This window comes from Eublepharis macularius, chromosome 5 (assembly GCF_028583425.1).
Source record: "Eublepharis macularius isolate TG4126 chromosome 5, MPM_Emac_v1.0, whole genome shotgun sequence".
In the NCBI taxonomy this organism is placed as follows: Eukaryota; Metazoa; Chordata; class Lepidosauria; order Squamata; family Eublepharidae; genus Eublepharis; species Eublepharis macularius.
In genome coordinates, this window is record NC_072794.1 from 165,496,012 (window position 1) to 165,516,720 (window position 20,709).

The 20,709-nt window shown below is 45.3% G+C and overlaps 1 protein-coding gene across 1 annotated transcript in view; it reads right to left on the minus strand.

Annotated features, from left to right (window-relative positions):
* MYT1 (myelin transcription factor 1) overlaps positions 1 to 20,709 on the minus strand; it is a 124,135-nt gene that overhangs the window by 12,440 nt on the left and 90,986 nt on the right. Inside the window, exons 18-19 of the mRNA XM_054980464.1 lie at positions 15,467 to 15,550; positions 1,582 to 1,803 (exon numbers count right to left, since the gene is read on the minus strand). Coding sequence (XP_054836439.1) covers positions 1,582 to 1,803; positions 15,467 to 15,550 — 306 coding nt within the window. The remainder of the gene's footprint in view (positions 1 to 1,581; positions 1,804 to 15,466; positions 15,551 to 20,709) is intronic.

Here is a 20,709-nt window from a genome sequence, read left to right on the forward strand (position 1 = left end):
TACAGGAACAAGCTAGCACATGTAGGGGGAAGCCAGCCTTGACTCCTAAACTTGCAACTGAGTGTACAAGGCCATACCTGTGTTTATAGGTTTTATTTGTTCTAAATATCTTTAAATGTTTTATATTTGTATTTTAAATGCTTTTTCAAGACCTGAAATGTTTTTATGCTTTAACGTTTTAACAGTTTAATGTTCACTGACTTGGGGACCATGAACTGGGTGGAAAGGTGGCAAAGAAATGTTTTAAATAAGTAAATAAATAAACACCTCCCGCCTGTGCACTTTTGCTGACATGTGGGTACTGCACTCCAGAAGCATACAAACTGTACATACATAGCCTTGGAACTAGAGATGGGCACGAACCGAAATACGAACCAAAGTTCGGCATGAACTAGGCCGGTTTGTGGTTCGCGAACTGGTGGTTTGTCAGAGCCCATTTCTGACGAACTGCTACGAATTTTAGGCTGGTTTGTTTGGATCATTTTTTGGCTCATCACTGCAGACAGCCTGGCGCCAATCAATCAGTTTCCTAGACAACAGGGAATGGACTTCCTGCAGACCTTCTACTGATCCGGAAGTGATGATTTGCTGACCTGGATGTGACGTTTTCATAAGCCAAATGAACCGGTTCGCAAACTAGGGCAGGTTCGTGAAAGTTCATGGTTCATGAAATGCAACGAACCACGAACCGCACAGTTCGGGTTTTTTCCGGTTCATGCCCATCTCTGCTTGGAACCTATGATCTAGATAGCCTCTGCTGCTGAGCATGTTTACTTTGGCATTAACACCTCCATTAGTGCAAAGACCCACTAAAACTATTGAGCTTGCACAAATGGAACCGCTAGCACAACCGGAAACATGCTATGTGGTAGAGGCTATCTAGTGCTCATGGAATATGTTCATAGGATCCAAGACAAGGGCTATCCCTATGTCTGAGAATATTAAACTGTGGACATTCCCGGCCTCTGAAACTGAACCCACAAACTGTACAAGTGTAGGAGGTGTGTGTGTGTGTGTGTGTGAAAAGCACGATTTGAATCCAGTAGCACCTTAAAGACCAACATGATTTCCTTGGTGTAAGCTTTCAAGAGTCAATGCTCCCTTTGTCAGATGTCTGACGAAGTATCTGATGAAGGCAGTTTTGACTCTTGAAGATTCATAGCTTGGAGATGTTGTTGAGCTTTATGGTGCTACTGGATTTGTATCTTGCTTTTCTACAGCAGGCCAACATGGCTACTCCCCTTTGTGTGTGATGTAAGCATGCTCTCTTGAGGTACTCTAGACCCGGTGATTTTTGCAGAAGCACATCATTTAGATGTGGCCTTTCTCTGTACTTCACAAGGGGCAGGTCATGGATGAAAAGTGCATAACTGGATCCAGCTATTTGGGACGGACCGACTCAGGATGGGTTCCTGCCCCCCTTCTGTCATCCCTTTACGCAAACTGGAGGACTGCACAGAAGGCCAAGAATGTTTTAGCATGGTCCAATGTGCTTCAGGTTGTTGCATAAACAGCAAGATAGTTTTGTGACACTGATCTCGCCACTACCTCTTGCCTGTGCTGGTGATGCTGCATGCATACCTTCTGTGGGTGAGGAAGCTTCCATTTGCATGACCTGAGCCATCACAACCTGGGGTTGGGCAGGTGGGTCCCTCATTCTTTAGTGACTTCCATGAAAAGGACGAGCCATTGAGAGACCCTTCTTTCTGCCTTCGGGCTGCAAGGGGACATCCCGAGGCACTGCGATGAGAGGCATATTTACCACTGATGTGTCCCAGCCCAACACAGCCAGGGACAGGACACCTAGAAAAACACAAAGAAATACAAAGAAGTGATTGGGAATGCGAGAATTACCGAATTCTGAGCAGAGTCTCACAATCATGGTGGAACACGGTTAACGTTGCCGTGTGATGAAATGGTCTGTCTCAAATATTCCATGAAGTCTTCAGATTAAACGCTTAGTCCACGTCCGCAGCCAAAAGATACCTAAAGACACACACAGTGTTTCCATTCCTCCCTGGATATCTTTTCCCTCTCCTTCACCTCCTTCTGTCCCTCATTTACAATGGTCAAACTTTAGTGTGTAAGTGTCTTGGGAAAGGGATCCGTCTTTGATTTTTGCTCTTCTGGCAAAATGGCATGCACACTGATGATGCTATATGTACGTAAAGGAATAATATGATGAGTCCATTGTGATTTTTTGAGAAAAAAAGCTAACATTACCTTTCTATGCAATATCTCACATCAGTCTTCCATCCATCCATCCACCCATCCATCCACCCATCCATCCAATACCGAGGTCCTTTCCTTCCCTAAAACCTGCTATCTCCAGGCTTCAACTTGGAGCTGGCAACCCTAATGGAAGTCCTGCTTTGCTGTATTTTCAACATTAAATTCTCCAAAAATGAAGTGCATTTTGGAGTGTTCGCTATGATTTTTTAAGCAACCCTATCAAGAGAGGTTAGACAATCACCCCAGCGATCCCACCTTGGCCTTTAGAAGCAAAGGGATTAATGACTCCGACATGTGAACCTATTTCATTGCTTATAACAAGAGGATTTCCTGTGTGCCAAATAAATGGGTTGTTCAGAAATGCAGATATTCCTGAAGAATAACCAAATACAGCATGACATGTGGGGTGGGAAATAGAAAGAAGCCTCCCTTCTTACTTGTGTCTGAAGAAAGTAGCTCTGACTCTCAAAAGCTCATACCCTGAAAATCTTGTTGGTCTCTAAGGTGCCACTGGACTCAAATCCTGCTCTTTGACTGCAGACCCACCTAAAACCAAACTAACCCAGGGCTTTTTTTAAGCGGGAATGCGGTGGAACGGAGTTCTGGAACCTCTTGAAAATGGTCACATGGCTGGTGGCCCCGCCCCCTGATCTCCAGACAGAGGGGAGTTTAGATTGCCCTCCGAGCAGCACGGAGGGCAATCTAAACTCTCCTCTGTCTGGAGATCAGGAGGCGGGGCCACCAGCCATGTGACCATTTTCTCTTAGGGCAACCCACTGAGTTTCACCACCTCTTTTCCCAGAAAAAAAGCCCTGAACTAACCTATGTTACAGGTCTGTCATTGGAAGCCAAATTTTATTAGGTTGATCGATGTTTTTCTGCTACTGTTTGCATTTGTTTGACTATGTGTCAATTATAAATGCATGCAGAAGTTTGTTACTAGTCATAGCTCAAAAAAGAGAGAGAAAGAGAGAGAGAGAAAAGAGTAGATAGCAAACAGCAGAGCGAGTCTTTTATGAAAGGCAGCAATTAGGAATGTCAAACACAACTGGCAAATCACCACCCGCCTGAAATCCACATCCTATGTTTCATTGTTATCATCATTATTTTTATTTTATTCCATAAAAAAAACAACAGAGGAGTTGACAGTTGAGAGCCGGGCTGCCATTATTTTGTCCCCCCTCCGAGATAATTTGAAAAACGCTGATTCTGTTTTTAATCATCTGAAAATGCGGCACAATTCACTTATTATATCGCTGCCAGCAGGATGGTTGCTAAATTCATAACGGCATCGCTGTTTATATGATCGCAAGCAAATTACTGAAACCTCAGGAGGAAAAGAGGGAGACCGGGGGAGCAAAGGAAAGGGAAAGGCAGCGATTAGTATGCAGCGTTTACGGCCCAGCCGTTACATATTTTACACTGTTAATTTAACTTTCATTACACTTTTATTGTCAAAAATAAACCAGAGCCTTATTGTGGCAAACAGCTGGCTTGGGATGTGCAGTGTGTATCCATATGTATGTATTTTTTAAAATTTAGTATTGCAATTTAATTGATGTGGTAGCAACGGTCTGTCAATTGAAGAGCTGCCCTCCCGGTCTGCCTTATTTTAAAGAGGAAAGGTAGAAAGTTGTGGAGCTACCAGGAAGGGGGTGATAATTTATTATCCAGGTGAACCAGCATGGCTGAGGCAGAAAGCACGGCCCTCGATCTAAACGGTGAGAGAAAAGAGCAACAAGGCACCAGGGACGATATTAGTTTCTTCTCGGTAGCGGCGGCGTGCAAATCTCGGACTGCAGCCAAGTGGCTTTCTGGCACACACAGATGGAGCAGCGGAATTACTGTCGAGCCTCTTTAAAGCAAACCTGCAGGGACCTTCCTGGGAGTGTACCTTGTTACAGAAGACAAAATGGACTGGAGAAATTTGGCAACAGAAGGGGAAGCTGGCTTCCTTGCTGACTCTTCTGCCGTCTGCTGCAAAGCGTTTCTCCCTCCCACCGTGAGTGTGGCCTATATGAAAGGTGGTGGGGTTTTGTTGGAGGGTGAGCATTGCTCAGCTAATTTATAATTACCCGCCACTCACATCGCTAGAAAGGGGCAACACAGTGCTGGTTATACTTTGTCTGTTTGTTTAGCTTACGTTTACTAAAATATTTCTTTTCCACCTTCCCATCTTATATGGGATGCCCAGGGTGGCTTAAACAGGGGCAGTCTTAGTAATTCTGAGTGGTGGTGGTGGTGGTGGAGTGCCCTTAAGTCATAGCTGACTTATGGCGACCCCTGGTGGAGATTTTTATGGCAAGAGACTAACAGAGGAGGTTTGCCATTGCCTGCCTCTGCAACCCTGGTCTTACTTGGAGGTCTCCCATCCAGTTACTAACCAAGGCCGACCTTATTATTTATTACTTTCGATTTTTATTCTGCCCTCCCCGCACAAGCAGGCTCAGGGCGGATTACATCAATAAAAATATTTTTTTAATAAAACTTACACCTTAAAACAGTTTAAACCATTTAACAAACTAGATGGTGAATGCCTCTAGTAGGGAGCGATCTGATTTTCCCTTCCCTTCCCTATTCAGGTCGGTGGAGGTCTAGCCTATCCCCAACCATATGCCTGGCGGAACATCTCTGTCTTACAGGCCTGGTGGAAGGATAGTAAATCCAGCTGGGCCCTGGTCTCACTAGACAGAAAGTTCCACCAGGTTGGAGCCAGGACCGAAAAGGCCCTGGCTCTGGTCGAGGCCAGGTGGGCCCCCCTGGGGCCAGGGACCACCAATAGTTGTTTATCACCTGATCGGAGCATCCTCTGGGGTACATATAGGGAGAGGCGGTCCCACAGATATGCTGGTCCCAGTCCTCATAGGGCTTTATAGGTTAGTACCAAAACCTTGATTTGGGTACTAATCTTAGCTTTTGAGATCTGATGAGTCCAGGATGGGGCTCTAGAATCGCTGCCAGCCCAGCACAGCTGGGACCAAGAGAAGGCCCTTGTCCTGTGTTCGGCAGGAGGTAGCCAGCACCATGGAGCTGGGTGCCTGAGGTCCAGATGGGGTGAGTGTGAGTGATGGCAGCAGTGGGAACCTGCTCTTCTTCTTCTCCTCCCCTTCCATTGAGTGGTCAAGCCATGGATTGTTTAAGCCCCCCAGCAGGGGACCCAGGGCAGCTGCTGCCCCAGTTTTCCACTGGGCTTAAATCATGGGCTTAAATCAAATCAAAGTTGGTTTTAATCAAAGCCCAAGGTGATCTTGAGTTGGAGAATGAAGTCAGGAAGGCATCTAAAAGAGAGGGCGTTGTAGTAATGGGTGGCTTTAACTAGCCTCATATTGACTGGATGAAGCAGTTTTCCAGTCATGCTAAAGAGGTAAAAATTCTAGATATCTTAAATGACTGTGCCCTAAAACAGCTGGTCACAAAGCTGACCAGAGGGGCAGTGACCCTTGACTTAATCTCTAGACTAGATGGGCCAGCATGGCTCTTCTTATGTTCTTAAAGTTATAGTAATATAACATTTATTGCAATGACGATGGAAACCAGAGAAAAGTAAAGCAATATGTACGAAACGCTGTCAACTCTCTGAGGATGCAAACTAAGCATAACCCAACCTCTTTCAGTACAAGGTAATCTTTTAGCTAAAAATCGAATGGCAGAAGGACTAAGGCTATTTTAGAGACAGGCATCAAAAATGAAACATAAAAGCTAAATATAAGTGGCATGTATTTTAAAGTTATTTAGGATGCAGTCTGCCAGCTGTTTAGGATAGGAATGACGCACCATACTTACGCAATGCAGCAATACACTAATGAGTGTATGGAGCAATGCTAGCATATTGTGTCACTGAGGTATAAACCCAGTGCTGGCATGAATGTGCCCCAGCCTACGTGCCAGGAAAGTATGCCACCAGGGATGTGCCAAGGGTAGATTTGCCAGCACTACCTTGGCAAATGCCAAGAGATTTTGAGGGTGGTGCCTGGGGAAAGTGGAGTTTGGGAGGGATGTGACATCACTTCTGGGCGACACTCTAGCAATTTCCCCTAATCTCTACAGTATAGACCATAGAGACACAGGGAAATTCCTAGAGTGTCACCATGGAGGCTATTTTCAGGCCATTTTTCTCCATTTCTCAAGGGTGAGAGATTGGTGCCAAGGGTGGGTGTTTACCTGTTGTGGGTGAACAAATGGCAAGTGTAGGTAGAGGAGGGGCAGGAATCAGCTTGTATCTTAAGCCCAGCCAGACCACATGTTGCTCTCACTGTGCTGGCTCCAGTCTGAACACTCCCACTGAATCCCATGGGAATAAAAACAAAGCCCCCCCCCCCACTTCCCTTCCACCAGCACACACAGCCTAAGCAAACTTTAAATGACCAATTAACTGTGTAGTGAATCACAGCACATCTTATACAAACCCCAGCCAGGCCATCCATGTATCCAATGAGACGATGCACACCACAAGGGTAATACCTCTTGGGCTTCATGTGAAGCAGCCATCAGGAGACTTTAGTGATGGGAACTACAGAGGATACGCATTTGCAGAGAAAAGAGAGCCTTTCGCACGAATAGCCAAGGAGCAGAACAAGTGTTGTGAGCGCATCTTGTAAATGGCAGGATTTGGGTCCAGCGGCACCTTAGAGACCAGGGGATAATCTTAAAGAGTCAGAGCTCCCTTCTTCAGATCTCTGGATCTTGAAAGCTTCTGCCTTGAAAATCTCATTGGTCTCTAAGGTGCCGCTGGACCCAAATCCTGCTGTTCTACTGCAGACCGACACGGCTACCTAGTTGAAACTATCTCATAAATACAGTTCTGCTCAGCCGGTGCTCAGCTTCAGGATATATTGACCTGAATAACTGGATAATTTCAGGTGAGTGGCTGTGGCGGTCTGCAGGAGAAGAGCAGATTCCGCACACATGGGATAATGCACTTCCAATCCTATTTAGAGATCATTTGGAACTAAATTTTTCTTGTGTGAAACAAAAAATCCACTTCCAAATGATTGCTAAAGTGCATTGAAAGTGCATTATCCACCGTGTGTGGAATCAGCTCAAGTTTCAAATCCAGTGGCATCTTAAAGACCCACAAGAGTTCTAGAGTATAAGCTTTCGAGAGTCAAAGTTGCCTACGGCTGATTCCGCACACGTTGGATAATGCACTTCCAATCCTCTTTATAGATCATTTGGAACGGATTTTTTTTGTGTGCGGAACAAAAAATCCACCTCAAATGATTGATAAAGTGCATTGAAAGTGCATTATCCAACATGTGCGGAATCAGCCTTCTTTGACTCTCGAAAGCTTATACTCAGAAAATTTTGTTGGTCTTTAAGATGCCGTTGGTCCTGAATCTTGCTCTGGGGATGCAAAGAGTAAGCAAGGAAAGGAGATTTCCTGCCTCTGAAGCAGACTGTTGCAAATGCAAACCTCTCTCCCTCTGCCCTCACCCTCCCAACATGTACCACCTGTATATTGGCTCAACAACTGTCCCTCCCTCAGCCGTTGCCAGCGGCATTTCTCACACGAAGGGGCATGTGAGAAGCACATGCAGTGTGCAAAGGGGAGACATCCCAACAGAAGAACATCATAATATCAGAAGAATATCACATCAGTGAAACCCTATGTGCAAGTGGAGGAGTCAGGGAGCACAATTGATGAGTGACTGTCAGTCAGTCAAACTGTTCTTATTGCTGGCCAGGCCATTGTGATGGCTTTTGACTTGCAAGATCAATGACCATTAGAGCATCCCAAAGAGAAACTGCAGAGAGCATTACCAATGCAGGTCCCTACGAGGGAGGAGTAAGTACTGGCCCAGTGACTATGCAATCTCCCCCAACACCTGAATCCTAAAAAGTTGGGTTCCCCAAAGGGGGAAGGTGTAGTTATAGGAGCTAGTAGAGCCCCTGGTGAGTACCACTGTCTTAAATCTATAGCTGACACCCTATCAGTATTTATAGATCCAGAGGAGTTAGCCGTGTTAGTCTGTACTTGCAAAATAGAAAAGAGTCCAGTAGCACCTTTAAGACTAACCGACTTTATTGTAGCATAAGCTTTCGAGAACCACAGCTCCATGCATCTGGCGAAGAGGGTTGTGGTTCTCGAAAGCTTATGCTACAATAAAGTTGGTTAGTCTTAAAGGTGCTACTGGACCCTCTACATATCAGTATTCATTACTGTCCCTCTGTGTCGTTTGGCTCTTTGCAGGCAGCCCTCTGACAGGGGCAGAGGCCAGGAGGTAGAGCATCCATCACCTGCTGAACTTACAACCCGATTGCTGTCTGCAGAGGGCATCTAGTGGCTGAGGTTGCTTCCTTTCTGGTTCCAGCTTGGCTCCTCCCCCATTACAGGCAGTGCTTTGACCGGCACAGCTTACCTGTCCTGGGCATGTAGTGACAGTGGTAGCTTTGCCTACGAATCTGCTGTCTGGCGTTGCAGCTTTCAAAGACACAGGAGCCTTACCACACCGAGAGAGTTGGCAACCTGATGCATGGCTTGCTTTCAGAACTCCATTCCTGATGTTGGTCAATACGTGTTTAGATTGTTCTACAGCCTGCTTCTTTGTTTTAATGGGATTGCCATATGCTCACTGTTGCCTATTATTATTCTCAGTAAGGAATTCAGATGGGAGGGGCAAACAGGGGTCCTCGAATGTCCACAAGGTTTTGCTCTTGCAGGAGGGAGGGGCTGCTGCCTCTGTCCACAGTCCCCCCCCCCCCGATCACTGTTGGTGTGTTATATACCAGCAAGCTACACGGTAGATATGGTTGGCAACTCCAGATTGGGAGATTAGGGGTGGGGCTGAGGGAGGGCGGAGTCTGAGGCAGGAGCTCAGCAGGGACGGGATGCTATAGAGTACACCCTCTGAAGTTGCCACTTCCTTCAGGAGAACAGATCTCTGTAGTCTGGAGATGAGTCGTAATTCCAGAACTCTGGGACACACCTCGAGGTTGGCAGCCCTAACAGAACAAGCGTGAGCGGAGTGAGCAGAAGCAAGCAGCAAGAACAACCACTTGTAATTTTGCTCAGATGCTACCCTGATGACAATGGAAAGATTTGGTACATAAGAGATGCCAATCAGCCAGTACTTTTACCGGTTCAGCCAGAATGCACAAGAGCCACTAAATGTAAGATTCTGCCATGATCCACCAACGATGCAACAGGCTTTGATAGGATATTTACGTAGTTCATTTTTATCTGGCCCTTTCAGTTGCTTCTGCTATTTTATCCTCACAACAACCCTGCAAGGTAGGGGACCTCAAGGTCACTGAGCAAGCTTCAGTAGAGTGGGAATTGGAACCTGTTTTCCCCCCTAGATCCTAGTTCTTTACCCTAACCACTTTAACCACTACACCATGCTGGTTACAACAACCCATACTCACCAGATTCCACCCTAGCTCTACACCAACCCACCAGATTCTCTCCTCCTCCTGTCCCTGACCAACTAGATCCCCCCTTACCCACCAAGTTCTGCGTTGGTTCTGCTCCCAGCCTCCCCTGGAATTTTCTGAAAATCAAAAGTTAGCAAACATGCAAAGACATCTACAAGCTGCATCGATCTTGCTGTAATTCCCCTGAAATGAAACAGAGAAAGCCAGCATGGAGGAGGGAACAGCTCATCCCTGCCAGTTGTGCTAATGGGCCATAAACTGCACATCACAGCACTTCACTTTGGCAGTGTGACCAGTTTCCATTCCCACTTCATGCTCAGCGCCACTGGACAGCAGAAGAATGATATTACGGAGGACGTGATCCAACTCTCCTCACCCCGCCAACCAATTTAGAACATTAAAAGTCAAAAAGTGAAGATCTTTTCTCTTTTTTTCCCCCTGCAGATTTTCTAATCTTGGGTTGCTCAATTTTTAATAAACTCTGCTTACTCTTGCTAATTGTGATATGGCTCATTTAACACAAATGCTCTCCTTCCTGTGGATAGAAGACAAAAATACAGAGCAGATGGCTCCAAATGTCATCTGGTTCTTACAAAGACCTTTGGATCGCTTACGGCATCGCTGCTCACAACAGACGCCTGTGTGTGCGGAATTTCTGCACCCTCGCCTGGCTGTTTTCATTGCTTGTAAGACAGGGTTGCAAAATCCGGTGGAAAGCAAAATGGGAGGAGGAAAGCGGGGCGGGGGGGGGGGGAGATAAACCAGAGTGGGAAGAACATGAATCGGAAGGAGCGAGGCCAGCGTTAGCATACCTGGAGGTGGGGCAGCTGCCAGGGCCTATGGCTTCGGGGGGGGGGCACTGTTGCTGACTCCTTACTCACACATTTTCTCCGATGCCTGCATTCATACCCTTCCACTGCCTGCTTGTGAGTGAATGCTTTGTCACCTCTGCTCCCAGCTGCCTAGTGCTGCTACAGAAGGGCATGTGGGCAGTGCACAACGCATCAGCATTCCTGGTGGCCATGGCGTGGCACTCCTAGCGGCACCCACCACCCAGCACCAAAGGGCATGCAGGCCGTGTCGGCAGCTGTGACTGCAGGTGGTGAGAGAGCATGCAAAGGGGCAAAGGAAAGATGCACAGGTAGGTGGGGGCACTTGGGGGGGAGGGCAAGAAGGGGAATCGCTGCCCAGCCCCCCCCCTCCCAAAACCTGGAATGGAACTTGCAACACTAAGGAGAAGTGTTGTGTCCATCTGGCCTATTCTCTTTCATCATGGCTGGTTCAAGGTTTGATCCAAATGAGGGACATCCAGTGCCACCTCCTGTGATGTCACCAGCCGGGGCCAAGCTGATCCCTTGCGGTAGTGATCAGGCGTGGCTGCTGCTGCTGCGGCTCCAGGAGGCGATGCCCCTTGCCTATGGTGCCCCTTATGACTAGGGGCTAGCTAAGCTCCTGCCACACACCGACACCCTACTCACTTTGCTGGTCCAAGCAGTGCCTTGGCCAGAAAGCCAATCCTTCTGAAATGCCTCTTCACCCTAGTGCACAGGGGTCCAAACTGCAGCAATGAACATCCGGGAGAGGAGAAGGAGGATCCACGCTGCCCTCTTGACTTGCAAGTATCGAAAGCAAGGAGCCAGAGTGGCGTAATGGTTAAAGTGTTGATCTAGGATCCAGGAGTCCCAGGTTCAAATCCTCACTCTGCCATGGAAGCTCGCTGGCTGACCATGGTCCAGTCATACTCTCAGCCTAACCTACCTTGCAAGGTTGTTGTGAGGATAAAATGGAGGAGGACAAAATGTTGCAAGCTACTTTGGGTCCCCGTTGCAGAGAAAGACAGGATATAAAAGAAGTATATAAATAATTGTGGTGGACATGTAAAAAGGCAAGAAAATATTGGATAAAAATACAGGAAGAGAAGCAAAAGATATTAAAGTTTCGCTTTGAGCTGAACTCTAAAAATATATTATTAAATATTTTACCTAGTAATATTATAAAAGCACACAATGGACTTTTTAAATATATGGTGATGGCAGCGAGAGCAGTATATGCAGCAAAATGGAAGACAGAATCTTGTCCAGATGTGACTGCGTGGATGAACAAATGATATGAATATGTGTCTATGGCCAAATTAACCTCTTCTATACATAGAAGACCGATCTTAGAATTTCAGAAAAAATGGAAAGGCTTACATAATTGAAAATTAAGAAGAACTAAGAATAGCTATTACTAAAGTTGATCAACCATAAAACTAACATTTTAAAATTTTGAATATAAAATGTTTCGTGTATGTAAGCAAGGGGATGGAGAAGAGAAATAGTTTGTAGTAGAATATGCTGCTATGTAGTCTGTTTCTACTGTCTTTATGGACTGTTATATATTTTGCTTATGCTATTTTATGCATTGTTTACTGTCTTTACTGTTTAGTGTTTGTTCTCTTTCAAATACAATTTAAAACTTATTTAAAATAAAGAAAGAAAGAAATGTCCAGCTCTTCCCTACAACTTATTACCTGTATCAGACCAGAAGGAAAGCCTCATATAAACTACAACAGGTGCTAGAGTGCTACCACCATATCTCACTGGGGGTTTGATTTATTGCATACTTTGTAATCAATTCAGGAACCCTCCTTTCTCTTTCGCACATTCTAACTGCCTTACTATGCATTCTACTAGTTGGGAATCCTCCATCTCCCCCCCCCCCCCGGAGGGCTGTTAAAAGAGGGGATCTGGCTACTCTCTGGCCGTGCAAAATTCTGGCCCAAAACTGAGATGATGTCAAAAGTGAGGCTCTTTACTGCCAGGCCTCCAGGGTAGAAGAAAGGTAGCGCCCCAGGAATGTTGTTATTTACCAAAAAGTATCCATGGAAATTAAGGCTGTCAATCAAATAAAGATGTTTTAATCAGTTTACTGTCTGACATTTGGCTGATTAATTAGTCAATTAAATTTAAACGCATCTGCTTATTGCAGAGCCTCAACAAAGGGACCCCCTTCGACGATCCTTAAGGAGAGGGGCAGGTTCTTTTGACCATTTTAAATGTAACACGCAAAAGATATGGATCTTTATTAGAAGGAAAAAGCCATCTTGTTATTTTTATTTTTCACTCAGTTTGGCAGGGGGAGGATGGAGCTACACAGGTTTGTAGTCAGCATACCAAACAACTTAAAAAATCCTTCACCCTGGAATTTTCTTTTTGAGAACCATACTGAGTAAACCAGGAAAGATTTAAATCTGAGGTTAAATGTTTCATCAAATAAAGCACACTGATAATGGGAAATGGGTTGTTGTAAGGAGTACTGTCTGAGCTTTTGCCAATTAAATGCATTGGTGGTTAGATATAGATTGAGGGAGGGGTATCTATCAGGTTGCCTGTCAGCCATCACACATACTGATGGCCAAAACACAATGCCTGCAACTGATTAACCAATTTCCAGTAAGAATGTAAGACTAATTTTTCTCCAAAGCCCAATAGGTGTGCGGTTGGTAGTAATGCTAAGGTGTTGTCCCAGTGGAAGGGTGCACATTGAGCAGGTAAAATAATATCACCTTTATGTGAGAATTCTATGCCAGGAATTTGTGGAAGAAATTGTATTTATTTTTTCTTTCCTTCATTTATACCCTGCCTTTCTCCTCAAAGAGGCTTACATCATTCTCCTCTCCTTCATTTTCACAACAACACTATGAGGCAGGTTAAGCTGAGAATGTCTTAAAGCCTGAGTTCCTTCAGCAAGCTTCCCTGGCAGAGTCGAAATTTCAACCTGGGTCTCCCAGATCCTGGTCACTCTAACCATTGCACCACACAAGCTCAGAGGGAAACTACACGAGACGTCTGGATGTATGTTGGGTCCTGCAAGGTTCCCTGGGTAGTGTAGTCTTACAAAGAACAGCCACTGGGGAATCTCTCTCTCTCTCTCTCTCTCTCTCTCTCTCTCTCTCTCTCTCTCTCTCTCTCTCTCCAAAAGTCTTAGGTTTTCCTTCGGGGGCAGGGGATGTAACAGGAGGCAGGAAATTCAGGGCAGTTTTTTACAAGAGAGAGAGAATCTGTGATGCATGGGAGTGGGAGGAATTCTCTCTTGAAAAAGCCGCTCAGAATTTCCTGCCTCATGTTATGCCCCCCCCCCCGGACTCCCAGAGGAAAACCCAAGCCGAGGCTTTTGGAGAGAGAGAGAGAGAGAGAGAGAGAGAGAGGAGAGAGAGAGAGAGAGAGAGAGAGAGAGAGAGAGAATCACATCAAGTGGCAGTTCTTTGTAAAACTACACTACCCAGGGTACCTTGTGGGACCTGACACGTGGAGAACACGTATTTGGCATCTTGTGTAGTTTAGCTCTCAGTGGGCCAACATGGGTAGCTAGGATTTCATTGAATGACATCAGCTCCTTTCAGTCTTAGCATGGTTTTTGTCTTCTATGTGTATCATAGAAACATAGGGTTAATAGACCCCTATGGCTCAGCTACTATTGGGTGCTAAGCAGAATCAGCATATCAACCTCACCCTGCTCCATTGGTAACAATCAGGCACTGGGCCCAATTCAAGGTTGTAACCAACCCTTACAAAGCCTTTCATGGCACAGGACTCACGTAACTGAAGGACTGCCTCTCCTGCTACACTCCACCATGACAGCTTCACTCATTGGAGCCAAGCCTTCTGAAGGTGCCACCCAGCAAACACGTAAAATTGATAACTGCCAACTCGTGGGCATTCTTCGTGGTGGCTCCCACATTATGGGACAGCCTGCCTGAGGCTATAAAGAAGCCCCCAATGCTTCTATCATTTCACAAAATGTGCAGAGGCCATTTAATTCAATTCCTATATCAGTGTAGGAAACCCAAAGCTAGAGCACCCCTCAACAGATGGCTCAAAGCCCTCCAGTGCTGAACAGCCCCCCCCCCCCAGATAATTGGTTTGATTGTCAAACAACTCTCAGCATTAGGAAGTTTCTGCTATTGAGCAGCTGAAATCTCTCTTCCTGTCACTTACACCTGTCAGATCATCTTACCACCCAGAGCAACAGAGACCAAGTCTTTCCCCTCTTTTATGTGACTTATGGGGATTGGCAGGGTTAGACCTTTGTAGGTAAACCGAAAATGATTTTTGTGTCTGCAACTAGCTGTGATGTATCTGCATGCTCTCAGTTTGCATAGGAAACATAAGTTAATCAAGGTGGTTACATTATGCATTGTACCTTTGCATCTTGACTAGAGATGGGCACGAACCAAAATACGAACCAAAATTTGTGACGAACCAGGCTGGTTTGTGGTTCGGGAACCAGCGGTTCGTCAGATCCCATTTCTGATGAACCGCCACAAACTTTAGGCTGGTTCGTTTGGTTCATTTTTTGGTTCATCACTGCAGACAGCTTGGTGTTGATCAATCAGTTTCCTAGGCAACAGGGGATGGACTTCCTGCAGACCTTCTGCTGACCCGGAAGTGACGATTTTCTGGCCTGGATGTGATGTTTTCACGAATCAAACGAACCGGTTTGCGAACTGGGGGGCGGGGGGCGGTTCATGAAAGTTTGTGGTTCATGAAATTTAACAAACCATGAACCACATGGTTCATTTTTTTCCTGATTCGTGCCCATCCAGCTGGCCCTTCTCTGTAATATCCCTCCCAACTTCTGACTCAGATAGAACTGATGAGCCTTCATTATCTTTTGTATTCAATGAAATGAGCTTTGACTCAGGGAAGCTTATACCATGGAAAATTTGTATTTTCCATGGTATAAGCTTCCCTGCTGTATTCACATTTCATTCTACAGCGACATACTAACATGGCTGCTCACCAAGAAGTATGCCACACATTAATTTAGAAGACACATTAATTTAGAAGACCTGATCAGAAATACTTGGTTTACTTACTTCATCAGCTCTGGGTCCTCTTTGTCATCCTTTGTGGGGGTGATCTTGATCCCACTTTTCTTGGCACGAGGGCACCCTGACAGACTGTGTGCAAAAGAAAAAAAGAAGGAGGAGTCATCTTATTTGCAGATCTGTCAGCTCTGACCTGCTTCTGGGTTCCATTTTCTTTCCTATGATTTGGCTGCATAGGCTGTCCTGTCTCAAAGACTCAAGGTAGGAAAGAGTCTGTCATGAAAGCATAAAAAGATAATATTCTTTTGTCCCAAACATATACCAGCTGTATTGGATGAACCATGCAGGGCAGGATAAAGTTTAAGGAGGATACTGGAAGAAAAGGTGAAATAAATAAAGACCTTGACAATAATTGACTCATTTAGTTCTCCTTCTCTTAGTTCACCAAAGCAATTCTCCTTTCCTGGGCCGTTTCCACATTACTTACCTTCATCTGGAACGATGTGGAACGTCATGAAAAAAATGTGGAAGATAGTGTCTTCTCGCGTGAGTTTTGCGAGACATCGCGCAAAACTCATGCGAGAAGACGCTATCTTCTGCGTTTTTTTCACAACATTCCGCAGCGTTCCGGATGAAGGTAAGTAGTGTGGAATCGGCCCTGGTGCTAGCACTGAGAAGCTGTATGTGTATGCACCGAAGTCTTAGGCTGTGATGAAGTAAAGAAATAAATTGAGGACGAGAAAGGAAACAATCGAAGATCACATCAACCATTTGTGTCCAGACGAGATAGAAGCAAGGAAGGAGAGCTTGGATGGAAAGACTATCCAAGCCCTCCTTCCTTGCCTTTATCCCCTCTGGACACAGATGGTTGATGTGATCTTCGATTGTTTCCTTTCTCTTCCTCAGTTTATTTCTGTACTTCACTTATACCTCCCCTTTCTTCCCAATGGGGACACAAAGTAACTTACATCATTCTCCCCTCTATTTTATTCAGACAACCCTGGGAGGTAGGTTAGGTTAAGAGGGGGTGACTGGCTCCAGCTCTCCTAGCAAGCTTCCATAGCAGAGCGGAGAATCAAACCTTCCAGGCCAGAGCAGGGGTTAGAACCTGGAGTCTATCTGCCATTTTCATTTTATCTTGCCATCCCTCTACAGTAATCAGGGTGGCATGCATGGTTCTTCCGTCCCTTGTTTTATCCTTACAACAATCCTGTGAGGTGGGTGAGGCTAAGAGAGTGACTGGCCCAAGATTACCTAGTGAGTTTCACGGCTGAGCGGGGATCGGAATCTAGGTTCCCCCAGATCCTAGTCTGGCACTGACAGCCATAACCACAATGGCTGTTATTTTCCCCCTTTTTGACATTGCAGAGCCCTGTTACTTCCACGGGCTGATTCTGCACACGTTGGATAATGCACTTTATCATTTGAGGTGGATTTTTTGTTCCGCACACAAAAAAATCCGTTCCAAATGATCTACAAAGAGGATTGGAATGTCCGTGGTCTGCTCATCTTTAATTTGGGCTACTGGGACTTTGCTAGCCTTTCCTCCTCCTATATGGCTGTTTTCACACATGTTGTGTGAGACTGGAAAATCCAGTAGCAAATGTTTGCTACAGTGCGCCGAAAGCGCACTGGGAGTGCATTATCCAATGTGTGTGAAAGCAGCTTACCTTTCCCTCTCCAAATAGTTCGGAATTCTTCTGCATTGCTGTGATCATATCTCCTCCCTCCTGATGCCCCTACACTGAAAACCCATTATTTTATGCATCCCCTTTAAGGTACTAGTCCACAGTTTCAAAGCTTTCCATTTCTCTATTCCAGATTATAGCTCTGTCAGGAAAGGAACTTGAGCCTGAAAGAATACATTGCCACGAGTTGACTTTAAGAGCTATTAAAAGTAGTGTTACAGGCTTGAGAGGGGTTTCAGCAGGCAAATTGCCTGCGCCTGCGTGAATTTGGCAGGACTTGTGTGCTATCATGCCTTATCTCCTCTCACAAGCTTCTCAGGGCAGTAATTTTTAAGTGGTGGTTTGCCCTGATTGGCTGGATTCACTTTAAGGCGGGACTGTTTCCAGCCATAGGGAGTGGTGCAGCTTTTCCTGCTATCGATGCTGCTGGACCACTACTTTGATCTGAACGGCACAAGACCTGTTATCATGCAATGGAGTCCGTGGGTGAGGCCGACCTGTGGGAGTATTAGTCAGCTAATCTAAGTGTTTCAGTTAAGGTACTTTAATTAGCCTTTCAGTAAGGCTTTGTTGTTTTATAGATGCTTGCAAAGTTTGAGTTTCTAAGAATAAAAAAAACATTTTTTTTGTTCTGTGCGCCTTGGTTCACTGTCTCTAAAGCTATAAACTGTGTTACACTGGGCGAACTCACCTCTAAGGATAAAAGGGGCCTTCCCCTGACAAGCTCCTCCCTGAGTTTTGCTCCTTGCGCAAGCTCATTTACTGTTGGTTATATTTAATCCCCCTCGCATGGCCTTCTCTGTACCTTTTGCCACACTTTTCCTCCTGTCTCTGCTGTAGCACAGTGGCTAAGTGGTTTGGCTGTGAATCAGCACTCTGTTGGTTCAAATCCTGCTACTGCCATGAGCTCAGGAGGTGGCTTTGGGCAAGCCACACCTCTCAACCCCAGCTCCCCAGCTGTATTGTGGGGATAATAACAACACTAACTTGTTCACTGCTCTGGGTGGGGCACTAACCTGTCTATAAGAGCGGTATATAAGCGCAGTTGTTATCATCACCATCATCATCCTGTTTTTTCCTCCTTTAGATCCTTTTTTAAGACCCCACCCTCACTTTACCGAAGCAGTCCTTGACCACCCACTTCCATTTTGCCATGTTTGCTCAGCCATCTTAGCAGGGTACAATTCCTTAGAAATCATCCTCCAAAGCACCCATTTTTTCCAGAGGAACCGATCTGGATATCAGTTGTAATTCTGGGAGAAATCCTAGAGTCTGACAACCCGATCTGTGCAGGAGTCATTTTGTAGAAAAAGAGCTGGAGGAACTCATTAGCATAACTCATTAGCATATGCCATGCCTCTTGCCATCACCGGAAGTGTGTCATTAGCATAGCTGATTTGCATATGCCACACCCCCTGACATCACCTGTTCTGACTGTTTAGGACCCAATCCTAGCCATTCAGGGCCAAAATTGGGTCCAAAATGGCAAAAAGGGGCTGAAAATGTCCCAAAATGGTCAGGATTGGGCTGCTGATGAACAGGAGAGTGATCCACCACCTAATCCTGGCCGAAACAGGCCCCAAATGGCCGAGAGTCAGGTGGGCTCCTATTTCCAAACAGTTAAAAGGAGCAATTTTGTCCCTTCATTTCCCTGTCTGTATTTTGATTCTAATCATTCTGTTTCCATTCCTTAACAAAAAGGGAAAGTGGTGGTGAAAACTAAGAAGAAAAAAGAGGGAGAAAAAAACGCCCGTTCGTTCTGAGGGGGGAGATGGAGAGCAATTAATAGCGTCTAGATAAGAAGATACTTGCAGAGCACAAAGCAGCTGTTAATGGACTCGTTCAAACGGGAGACTGTGAGTTCCCCATTAATGTTCGGGAAAGATAATAGGAGTCATAAATAGGTGATGTTATTAACAGGAATTTTGCGTCAGCTAGAATCTGAACCTTTTTGTCTTTTATTCTGCTGAGGAGAGAGCTTCTAATCTGATTCTGGGAACTTTTAAAAGAAAGAAATCAGATTAAAGAGATGAAAGGAGTGCATACTTGTTGCTAACATTTGTGAACACTTTGCAATTTGTCCATTGTACTGTGACAATTAAGTAGAAATCTCTGTGGAGTTGGAATGAAATTAAATTACATGTCTGCGAAACTTGTCTGTTTATCTATATTTTAGCAAATAGCCTCTCCAATCCCAAGGGCCCAAGGTAGGCAATGTGGAGAAAAGACAGTAAAAATATTATATGAGTCCATTTAGGAAATAGTCTGATTGGGTTGGAGAGGGAACCTGGGAAATTTCCTCTGCTAGGGTTAAAACTGAGTGTATACAATTGCATGTTATGGACACATGAACCCACTTTCTACATACCATTAGTCTCTCAAAGACAGTATTATCTATGCTGGCTGCAGAAGCTCTTCGAGGTCTCAGGTAGAGGCCTTTCTGTTAGTAAATTTTGGGGTAGCCCCGATTTCCAATTTAAAACTCATTGATCTGGGCTGCCCAAAGCCTGTGAGAAAATTCTTCTTACACCCTATGTTTTGCATTTCTGTTCCTGCCATGAAAATGAGCCCAGTGAGTTTGCTTCCACTATACACTGAAGGTTGACGTTCGTTTATATCTAAAGGCATTCAGCTCCGGCCTTGGGTATCTTTTTAAATTAATGGTGCCATCCAAGAGTGTTACTCTTACTGTGTTCCTTTTAATTCCTGGCTTTGACCTGTCAATCTATACTGTTCAGAAGATCATGGACCTTGACTTGATTGTTTATAAGAACTGGCTGTTTGGTTGTTGTGGGTTTTCCGGGCTGTATTGCCGTGGTCTTGGCATTGTAGTTCCTGATGTTTCGCCAGCAGCTGTGGCTGGCATCTTCAGAGGTGTAGCACCAAAAGACACACCTGGTGCTACACCTCTGAAGATGCCAGCCACAGCTGCTGGCGAAACATCAGGAACTACAATGCCAAGACCACGGCAATACAGCCCGGAAAACCCACAACAACCATCGTTCTCCGGCCGTGAAAGCCTTCGACAATACAACTGGCTGTTTGTTTACAGAACTGTACAGGAACTTATAAACTGAGAAAGGCAGAATATACATGACATAAATAAACAAATAAATAAATAAATTCAATAGTTTTCTGTGTTGAACGAAAGGTATAAAATACAGGTGCTGATGCTTTCAGTTATCTAATTGACTGCATCAGGTTTATTGCTAAATAAACCTTTTATTTCTATGATCACCAAGTTTGAAGCCTTGATTTATTATTTGACAAGGAGAGAAGGGGGACCTCAAACTGGCAAACAGAGGTGATAAAAGTTTCTCTCAAAGCTTTCACATCACAAGGTGCATAGAGCAGCAGAGCAGGGGAGAGGGCTACTTCGGGGGCATCCACCTGCTTTTGAGGGCTGCAAGGTGGATGCTGGCTAGAAATTGGGAGAGCTTTCCGTATCCATCCAATAGCAGAGGAAATATCCCAGGCTCCCTCTCTGACACTAGATGTCTTTCACATCACCTACAGGGATCAAATCTAGGACTAGAGGTGGGCATGGACTGGGAAAACCCCACAGACCGTCGGACTGTGGTCCTTCGCATTTCACAGACCACG